General features: G+C 43.5%; 1 protein-coding gene across 1 annotated transcript; it reads right to left on the bottom strand.

The window, feature by feature from the left end:
* Nucleotides 1-5,898: 5,898 nt before the first annotated feature.
* LOC123160179 (LRR receptor-like serine/threonine-protein kinase IOS1) lies at nt 5,899-9,698 on the bottom strand. Its single transcript, XM_044577990.1, has 11 exons — nt 9,574-9,698; nt 9,420-9,491; nt 9,260-9,331; nt 8,932-9,012; nt 8,635-8,798; nt 8,274-8,542; nt 8,061-8,189; nt 7,867-7,918; nt 7,579-7,771; nt 6,860-7,351; nt 5,899-6,082 (listed from the first exon to the last, which is right to left on the bottom strand). The coding sequence occupies exons 1-11, from the start codon at nt 9,660-9,662 to the stop codon at nt 5,899-5,901; spliced, it is 1,797 nt and encodes a 598-aa protein (XP_044433925.1). The 5' UTR covers nt 9,663-9,698.
* Between the last annotated feature and the right edge of the window lie 1,189 nt (nt 9,699-10,887).

Below are 10,887 nucleotides of genomic sequence, written 5' to 3' on the forward strand. Positions count from 1 at the left end.
TGATTCCTATGTTTGGTTGCCAATATGGTACAAATTTATCGATGAGATATTTACACATGTTGCTTGAGTGTTTATATATAGTGTTTCTCAAAAAAAAGTTTCATATGTAGTGTGAAGTTTAAAATTTGAAAGTAAGACCTCGATATTCTGCTTTGAAGTGGGCCACCCCTATTGGTCGTTAGCAATTGACAATCATCTTTAGTTGCCTACTAATTTATTTATGTAGAGGCCATTTTTTATATATAGTAGGTATCCATAAGATTGGTACCCTTATGCTTGGAAATTCAAACCATACACACCCAAGGACACCAACATGCATGTGTGACGTGTTCGACCGCAGAGTTGCCCAAAAATGTTGGACCCCAAATCCTACTCCTATAATATACTCCCTCCTTTTCGGTTTATAGGGCTCAAATCTGAAATCTCATCAACCAAGGCAGATGGTGAGTGGAGGAATGTGTCTCGTACTTTACAAAATGACCCAAATTAAATTGATGCATTAATTTGAATTAATTGCAGTGCATGCATGCTTGGCCACTAGATGAGTAGGAACATTAAATGCATTGGTGAATTCCTTTTTAATTCTTGCATGCAAAGATTTAATGCGCCTCGAAATCTCAAAAGAAGATGGAGATGAGCCCTTTAAATTGGAAAAACAAAAAAATTGAGATAAGCCCTCTAAACCGGAAATGAGGAAGTATATGTGCAATAGATCTTGTTGGAATTATAGAGCCACCATGGAGAAATTCATCCGTGGTACATCAATTGTCGCCACCAAAAAAAGTTTGGAATTACCTTTACAAGGAGTATCCCTAACTAGTGATTTTGAATTATTATTCTGGATAAATGGCAATTTTATTAACTTGAAATATGGAATCAAGCGGACACATAGCATAATGATTGACACCTGGCCTCTGCACAAAGCCAACATAGACAGTCTGGCAGAGTATAAAAGGACATAGTGGCTACAATAGAGTCATATGAGGCTGAAACTATGCCAATATCGAGGAGGGTGAAGGACCAATACAGAAAGTACGCCTCCACCAATGTTTATCACCGGTTTGAACTGCATACACACCAGTGTAAACAACGGTTGATACTCCATACAGTCAGTGGCGGAGCCAGCCCATAAATGCAGCCCGGGCATGACTGAACTGTGACAGCGTGAGCAGCGACCTGCCCAAAGAAATAAGTCTTCTAACCATAGATTATCAGTAGTGCTTAGTAGTAATTTTTTGGACTAGCCCGGGCAGCTGCCCGGGGTCGCCGGGAGGTGGCTCCGCCACTGCATACAGTAAAGCATAAACCATGTACGAAGCTAGTACATATAATGGTATATAATCTGCATGGGAGAAGAAGCTTTGCCATGATAAGTAACATCTTTCTGCATAGGCAGAACTGTCATAGTAAGGCAGATGTTTCCACCTTATAAGTGTACAATACCTTTTTGGTATTTCATTGAGCCAGTGACTTATATATTGGCAACACTTGTGGACTGATAGAAATTGGGCACTATTTGAATTTTGGAAGACTAACCATATAGAACACGCAAACTGGCATTGAAAGGAGAGGTGTTCGATTATCTCATCGAGTGTGCAAAAACTACACGTCCTACTTCCTTGCCAGTTGTGGCAAGTGTGGTTGTCCTTTGTCAGCACAACATCTCTATGATGACATGAAAATCTTAACTTTTAGTGGTACTAGCTAATTGCCGGTGCATTGTAAAGACTTCATACATATTATAGTGGTTCAACATCAACCGTATCTAACATATACCTTGCACCCATCATATTCTAAATTTTGATAAGATTTAATTTGATTTGAGTAGGGGTAGGGAAACACAAGAAAAGTTTTGATTTAGTTGAGATTCTGGTAAGATTTAATTTGATTTCGGTATGGGCGGGGGAACGCAAGAAAAGTTTGATTTAGTTGAGGTTTTTCCAAGATTTTATTTAGCCATGGGTAGAGGAACGCATTTTGATTTATTTGAGGTTTTGATAATATTTGATTTGATTGAGTTAATGCAGGACGTGGGAGGGGTGATGTATATGAGGGAAAAACAAATGGGGGATGGGAAGGGGTGGAGGCAACTGTATAACGACCAACTCCCCTTTAGTAGTAGAGATCTTTGATTTCCATATTTGATTGTTATTATCCACTTGAATCTTTGAGTGCGAAAACGCACGATACACAGAATGGACTGTGAAGGATGCATCTACCGGCATTGAAGATGTTGCCATGACAGTAGATGGAGGCCGACCAAGTCTCGCCTAAATGGTACATTTGGCGGGGAGGAGTTGAGAACATGCGCACGAGCATCTTTATCGCGTACAATGCAGTATAAGGCTGAATGGCCCTGAATACTCTTTCTCGAAGAGTGGCATTTCCCAACCACTTGTCCACCCATAAGAGGATCTCAGATCTGTCCTTTATTGCAAAATACCCAAAGCGAAAAGGATGCACCCTCTTCCACCAAAAGGGGCACTTTTTGTGGAGCGCCCGCACGTTACTAGTCAATGTGTGGATGACGCATGGGCATCTCTTGCACCTCCGCCATGTAAAAATTAATCTGTTTTGCTACCAAATGAGTTTGGGGTAACCATTGCAAAAGGTACCCCTAACTAGTGATTTCTAATTTAAGAGCAACCAATTAATGGGTTCCTTCCTAACTACTAGGCGACGCATGGATAGTGCATGAGCGGATCATGAGTGATGCGTGGAAGGCGTGGAAAAGAAGGAGATTTTCCCCCTCTACTTTTCTCTAGTTATCTTTTCTCTTTTGTTTTTTCGTTTTCCTTTTCATTTTTCTCATGTTGTCTAATTTCTGCTGTGCACGCGAAGGTGTGTTGCGTGTCATGCAAACGACGCAGCACACACATAAAGGTGCATTGTGCGGCATATCGCACGCGTGAAGGTGTGATGCACACTTGTGAAGGTGTGATACACAATGCGTTCAAGAAGGTGAGTTGTGTGTTGCATGCGGGATGTGATGCGTGCGTCCCATGATCGTTTGTTGCGCGATGAAGCAACCGTACATTGTGATAGGAAGCACAAGTATGTTTCCACAGGAGGCATAAGTTTTTCATATCTTGGGAGTCCGAGTTACGTCTAAACAAAGTTCAAATCCATCAACATGTGATCTTATCTTGAAGATCTCAACGCGAGTAATGCAATAGTGAAAACTTAATTTTGTCACTTGGTTCAAGAGATAATCAGATTTGGGAACTAGTTTTCATAAATAAATAAATGTGCCCAACCTCCCGATCCAGTGCATAAATCCACCAAAACTCTTAGGTGGCGACATGTGCTCCACTTGTTGCCATCGGAGGAGTTTAGGGCTAACCTTTGAAAGAGGTACCCTCTCCAAAGGATATCCGCGCTTATTGTCTGTGTGCGGATACGAAATTTCTCCGGAGATTTTCATTTGTCCAAAAAATAGTGCTACCCAAGGGATACCACATATGTCCTTTGCATGGTACCTTATAGTCTTTGGCAGTTGATCTCCTCTCATCGCATCCCCTCGCCGCCCTTCACACCACCTCATGTTCCTCGTGCACCAGCACCCTCCCAGCCTCTGCCCTTCCTCCGGTGGCGGGGTGGTCTCCCCATATCGGATCCATGGCCAGTGGGGCTATTGTGTCCCTCCTTGACCCGACGGCGCCACCTAGCTTGGGATGTGACAACGTGCCTTCCCATCTAGGTGTCTCTTCTTGGGAGCCACGAGAGGTGGCTGCAACGGCCCTTACCCTCACCATCAGTGGCTTGTTGGCCCCGGGGCCTTGGGAGTTGTGGCTAGGTGGGCTGCGCGGCGTCCCTGATACTTGGTCCCCTCCAGAATCGCCTCTCGTGTGTTCAATGTTATCATGGGGATGTGGACCTCTCCGATGTGTCTGGGATTGGGTTGCTGAGGTGTGAGGGATGGGAAAGGAGGTGATGGCCAAGTCATATGTTTGCGAGGCGTGGCGCAGGGGTATGGATGTCGAGGGTGGCGACCCTAGAAGGTGATGTTGTATGGTTGGCTCTGCGAGCAGCAAAGCTGTTGTGGTGGTTGATCTCGTCTTGGCTACGTGGGTAACAAGGGGAGGGCAGCGGGTGATCCTGGTGTTGTCATGGCTTTAGAGATGGCGGCTCCCTAGTCCTAATATTGGGGAGGGGGGGGGGGGGATTGTGTTGGCTGCAGTGTTACTCCCCTCGGGTGGATCCTTCACCCTCATACCTAAGGTGACACAGGTGAGGTTTTGAGCGAAAGCTTCCCACGGCGCTAGCGACTGTGATGCTTGTGGATGGCTCCTCCCCATCTATGTGTTAGGGCTCCGGGTGAAATCCCTAGTACATATTTTCGGACTAGATGGCAAATGTTTGTTGTGTTGTCAGTGTCTTGGGGCATCGTCGCGGAGGTCAGGAACCTTTCAACCACGGCATTTCGGCGTATTCAGACATGCTTTGACCCTGGCTAGAAGCTTCTTCGACTCTAGTGTGGGATGGGGCTTTTGGTCTCCTATCTTTTACATGTGTCCCTGTTGTCACCATTCTTAATCCTAGTTATCTACTAGCACCATTGGCACTCCGCGTCTCCTGTAGCGAGAGGTAGGCAGCGCTCTCCTGCAATAGCTTGGTGTGTGAGGTGTAAAGGAGCCTGGCGGTATACAAAGGAGGCACGGTTTCGTTCCTCATCGGTGGTTTTGGTGGCCTATTGTTAGGTGTGGTTACTCCTATTTTCTCACTCGATGCTGAGTTGATAGCATTCTCGTTACTCTTTCAATTGTCGTTTTCACTCTCCACCTTGTATCAGATTGACATTTGTGCTTTATTTACAAAGTGGGGCAAAAGCCTTATTCGCGAGGGATGGTGGCTGCATATAATTTAAACATTTTCCCATTGCATATGAATATATGTTTACATGTGTATGCACAATTTTTTATCTATTAAGTTTTTTGAAAGTAAATGAAATTTTCTAATACATAATATTTGGTGGGAGTTTTTTCTAAATACATGGCGTGATGACATCGATTTAAATACACCATGACCGCTTTTTCACATATGAGATGAACACATTTTAAATAAATGACAAACATTTTTGAAAATATGATGATTGCTTTTAATACATTTGGCGAACATTTTGAAGCAATATACATTCATAAATAGGCAGCGCACAATTTCTAAATACAAAATGATTTCTTTTAATACGCAATCTTTCTAAAAAAATAAAGAACGAACATTTTTATAATACGCAATCAGTACTTTAGGAAATATGATGAATATTTTAAAAATATATGGTAAATATTTTTTCAATACGCGATAAAGATTTCTCTTTTTTTGAGAAAAACATTTATATTTATGAGCATGTACACTTTTAAATTTATGGCTATATCTTTTTTGCAAAAATAAATGCTGAGCTATTTAAAACAAAATCTGTAAAATACAATATTTCCCCCCCTTTTCTGCAAATATACAAGTTCGTATCTTTAAACTGGTTTTATCACAACATTTTCATTTTTAATCTGTTAATTTGGAAAGGATTTCAATATATGGGGAGCGTTCCTTGGGAGCAGCGAATGTTTGTATTGCCATGCAATTTCAACTATAGTTTTCTTTGTGTGGATAATTTCAACTATAGTTGCCATGGCAACTTTACAAGACTTGCCATGATCGAAAGTGAATATTGCCATGTAATGCAAAAAAACAACAGCGATTTTTAAAAAAATACTTACCATCCATATAATCTGGATCGAATGGTTGTGGGGGCTTTCCCTGGGACCTCCTAACTAACCAGGAAACGTTCCCAAGTCATCATTTCCCTTAGGAAAACAAATATAAACGTTAGATGGGCTGGCCCATGTGTGCTTGGGTGCGCCATTTCTCCGCATTCCGCGTAGCGGACCGAAAATATAGGAGTTCTCAATAGAGGGAGAGATTCAGCCTGCCGGTGGGCTCGTGGACTGCGTGGTCTCCTCCGTCACTCTCCGGCGCGACAGACTGGAGGTCTGCATCTGCAGTTCCCGTTTGGGCAATGCGGCGGTGGCCACACCATGGCAGGAAAGTAGGGCGGCAACTATCAGGCGGCACCGCCGGAATGTTGGAGCTATAGAGAAAGGGGAAATGAAAGAGGGAAACCAGCAAAGTCAAAGGTATAGTACCTTCAAATTTCTAAAACAAATGGTGCTTGAATAGTTGAATTGAATGGGCCAATATTTATGACTAGATCATATGAATTATGAATTGTAATGCAAAAATGTCCAACTAGTACGCAGGAATTGCAGATTTTGGATTTTGAGTACTTAAACTGGACGTGCAAATGTTAGGTGCATGATTTGAAAACTAGTATGAATTATGATGTAAAATTGTTCGGTATTCATTGTCATGTTCGTCACCTGCGGATTGTAGATATGCCATATTTGGGAATTGTGATGTAAAAGTGTTGTGGTAAGAGCAAGAGGACCTTTCGGCTCCTCTAGTCCAGTTCCAAGTTCTAAGTTTTGAACCAGATTGATTCATTGCAGCAAGGATTCAACTCCAAGCTCCAAAATTTCTATCAGATTTACACATTGTAGCAAGGATTCAAGTTCAGATTTTCTTTCTTTAGTCCCCATTATGCATTTCGCATGGGTCCCTCCAATTTCTAGAGACGGCCCTTGACACACCTACTTGGCATGGTCTCACGATAGTTGATAGTAATGACAAATCTAGTAATATCATTTGCACACGATATATATTTTAAAGCAAGATATGCATAGAAGAATAAAGTAGCATTACAAATTTGCTCTTTCATGGATGACACAACATCATCAAATTCTTGTTCTTAAAGGAAAACTTGTAGAGGATATGTGGAGAGAACAAGTTATCCATGTCGTCTCCTCACCTTGCAACTGGACCAGTAGTCATGGTTGGGACCCTGCCTAAATGATCCATGTCTACAACATTGATACGACTCACACCAGCGGACTGGTTAGTGGTGTAACCATCATAACTTGAGACTGGGTCGCTGCTCCCCGCTGTGTAGAACATGGCATTCGCGCTGCCACCCCTGCAGCGCATAGTCTCAAGGTCGAGACACTCTTTCAGCTGCGCCACTACCTCGGTCATTGTGGGCCGTTGCGCTGGTGTTTGCGCAGTGCACTTAAGAGCAATGCCCGCTGCTTTCCAGACACCATTGATGTCGTGCTCTCCCCGCATGCGCGCGTCAAATACGCCCTCTATGTTGCCCTGGGAAAGGCATTGCTGCGCCCACTCGGTGATGCTTATAGGTTCTGGATCGTTCAAGATGTGAGGGCGGCCCGTGACTATTTCCAACGGCACTACTCCGAAACTATATACGTCGCTCTTATTAGTCAGCTGCAATGTTGCTACATACCTACAAAAGTGTGAAACACATTGTGAGTTGAGTTTCGAACCAAAAAGTTTGGCACATCTCCTATAAATGGATGACTTGTCATGATCATTGATCTTAGGACAAAAGGTACAACATAGTGCATTGTACTACCTTTTTGGACAACTATTTAAGTATACAAGTTCTGCTATTAATAAGTGGCAAGATATTGTTATAGCATAATAGGCAAGGATTAAGAACGGTGCACTTACTCAAGGGCAAGGTAACCACGCGTGCCGACCAACCTGGCTGTGGACACATGGGTATCACAATCACTATTGAAAGCCTTGAGTAGGCCAAAATCGGCAATCTTGGCCTCAAGGTTGGCATTCAGCAAAATGTTGGATGTCTTCACATCCCTATGAATGAGGGGTGGATTGCACCCCTTGTGTAGATACTCAAGCCCTGCGTGCATCCACATCACATCATTATCCAACCATGTAGTTTGAGCTTTTGCTAGGGTGAAATATCATGAAGAAAATCCGTATTTAAAAGCTTACCTTGTGCAGATTCCAAGGCAATACAAAGTCTCTGTCCCCAGGTTAAAGTTTTGTCACTCCCAGCAGAAACATTGTCGGATGAATAATACGTTTGTTAGATATTCCTTCAATTTTTGAGTCATTTGGTCTTTGGAGAGTTCTCAGTTGAAAAAGTACTAATGTTCTTCAAGTGTGCACACTCGAGAAATTTACATACCTCTAAGATGTTCATGTAGAGCTCCTTCAGACATGTACTCGTACACAAGGGCCATGTGTTCTTTGTCGTTGCAGTATCCAACCATGGTTACAAGATGTTTGTGATGAATCTTAGCTAAGGTCTGAGCCTGAACCAGCAAGGATCAATGCATTAACAACTCGAGCAGAAAACATGCATGGTTTCCTATGGCATATACTTTAGCAAAACTTACCTCGACGAGGAACTCTTGTACACCTTGAGCAGATGACTCAGACCGAAGCTTGACAGCCACCTGGGTGCCATCCTCCAAGAATCCATCATAGACTTTTCCAAACCCTCCTTGGCCGATCACTCGCTGGAAGTTGTTTGTTATGGCCTCCAGTTCCTCGTACGTGAACCGACGATCGTCAAGTCGTAATGAGCTGCCATTGTTTCTGTTCTGAGAGTGCGATGGGATAAAGCGTGTCTCGTTCTGAGGCTTAACACTGTTGCTTGTTCTTCCTTTAGAAACCAAGCACGTTAACCGATGTCCCTTAATCACACATACTTATATTCAGGCATAAAAACTTGTATGTTTCAGACAAGTCTCTCACCTTGCCTTCTCCTTCGCATGCAAATGAGCAGCACTGAAAACAACAAAATCACCAGTATTGCAACTATTGGAATGGCAACATATACGGGAACCATAGAATTGCTCTTCCTCTTCGGAGGCACACAGGGATTGCCATTGCTGCAGAGGTCCGGATTGTTACCATATCTAGCAAAATAAAGTATGAGAAAGTTGATATATAGATCCATATTCTTAACAACCAATGCCTGCCTTTAGCTAAGACAGTGAAAATCAAGTCAAAAATAATTGCAGAAAATTCAGATACTAGTGGGGGACTAACCTGAGAGTTAGGAAGCCATCTTGACTTCTTTTCAGGAGCCTGGAAGGGATTTCTCCTGTAAGCCGGTTTCCTGTCAAATCACTAGAAGAAATAAAATGGATTTTGGTATCAAAATAAATGAGGAATGAATTGTGAGAGTACATTTTGTCGCAAATTCAACCACATAAAGTATGATCAGTTTATCACCCTATCAATTTGAATACTTTTTCATGTATTCAAAGTCAAAGTTACATAAGTTTGACTGCATATACATTTTAGGACACCATCAGTTTACAATACGTACAAGGCAATAACTAGCTGTAAAACTGCGAGAGATTTAGTTACTTACAGAAGTGCAAGCGACGGAGATTGTGAAAGACTGTCAGGAATGGAGCCCGTCAGATTATTGCGTGACAAATCCCTGACAATCAGTGAGGTCCCAAATAAACCACTTAATTACTCAAAAAAAAAACACCCAATGTGTAATAGTTTGATGGTCTTTTGCTTACAGGTACTCTAATCCTCTGAGATCCCCAAAAGAAGACGAGATGTTGCCACTCAGACCCATAGAAGATAGGTTCCTGCAGTGTATATATATGTATACATCAGTTCAGATAATTCCTAGTATGCAATGAACAATCTTTCCATAAAAAGTTAACGCACAAGCCTGTGACAGTTGGTGTGCTGGAGACAACATAGCTGCAACCCAATCCATCCCACGCAAATTTTCTCGGCACACAAGGATCCCCCATCCAGTTCTTTTTCACCTGGTACTTGGCTCTGATCGCCGTGACTGCAGAAACTGTTGCATTTCTCACCAGCAACACACAAAGCTCTTATCAGCGACCTAAAATCAGCTGAAATATAATTGCTATCTAGCTTCATGACCGATTTTGTTTTCTGAAAATAGTAACTGGTTACCATCCTGAGTGGCCGTGGGTACGCCAGTGGTAGGGAAGACCGACACGACCTCGACGGCGTTGATGATCGGTGGAAGCGTCGAGTTCACGGTGGCATTCAGCGAGATGTCATACCGGTCAAAGCCGTGGAAGGGTCTGTCATTGTGGATGGCATCGCTTACGAGGTACCGCGGAGACATGACGTGAGGGTAAAAAAGCTTGCCGTTCATGCTGATGTAGAACTCGCGCACCACGTTGCTCTGGAGCTCTGCAAAGTCAATCATGCAAATATACCTTGGGATAGGGTTGTTGGCGTTCGGCTTCGCGTCCCAGGAGAACTGGATGGAGGTAGAGGAGTTGAGTGGCTTGATGGCGGACTGCATCACCGCAGACGGCACCTCGAAGCTCTCAACCTTTATCACACTTTTGGTCGTCAAGATCTCCGACCACTGCGTGGGATCGAACCACGGGAGCCATGTACGGTCGTAAGGATCGTCCGGGTATCTGCGTATCAAATTTTTACTGTCAACAAATGCAAGAAGATGCATGCTTGAATTTTACTACTTTGGTATGACATGCCTTGTGCTTTTATCTATAAACAGTTGCATAGCCAGCGCAGGCCGACGCCCCGGGCCAACAGCTGAAGCTATAGTAAATTACAACTTTTACACTGGTTGGCATTTTTTGAGAGCCGTTCGTTTGTCTCGATCTAACGGCGCATACATACGTAGTACTCGAAAGTACGCGGATGAAAGTACTCGAAAGTATTTGAAAGTACTATTAGTCTGGGGGCATTTTAGTCCTAGGAAATATATGACAAGGTGGGGCCCTCTCGTCCAATGCAAAACCGCCGCCCTTCTCCTCCAATGTAAAACCGCCGCCCCTCTCGTCCAATGCAAAGTCGCCGCCGTGGTCCTTCCCCTCTTCCATCACCATTACAACCGCGGCCATCTCCTCCTTCTCGCGGCCGCAACTTTGCTCTTCTCATCTTCCACATCCACCCCCCTCTTCCATCCACGCAAGATCCTCGATGGAGCAGCAGATCGAGCACATCGGCCGCGGCGAGAACGCCGACTTC

Source organism: Triticum aestivum, chromosome 1D, assembly GCF_018294505.1.
Source record: "Triticum aestivum cultivar Chinese Spring chromosome 1D, IWGSC CS RefSeq v2.1, whole genome shotgun sequence".
NCBI classification, from domain to species: Eukaryota; Viridiplantae; Streptophyta; class Magnoliopsida; order Poales; family Poaceae; genus Triticum; species Triticum aestivum.

Coding starts and splice junctions, on each gene's coding strand:
- LOC123160179 (XM_044577990.1), bottom strand. CDS start 9,662: ATGGGGGATCCTTGTGTGCCGAGAAAATTTGCGTGGGATGGATTGGGT. Junction 8,190..8,273: donor TACAAGAGTTCCTCGTCGAG/GTAAGTTTTGCT, acceptor TTGCTGGTTCAG/GCTCAGACCTTAGCTAAGAT. Junction 7,919..8,060: donor TACATGAACATCTTAGAGGT/ATGTAAATTTCT, acceptor GCTGGGAGTGAC/AAAACTTTAACCTGGGGACA.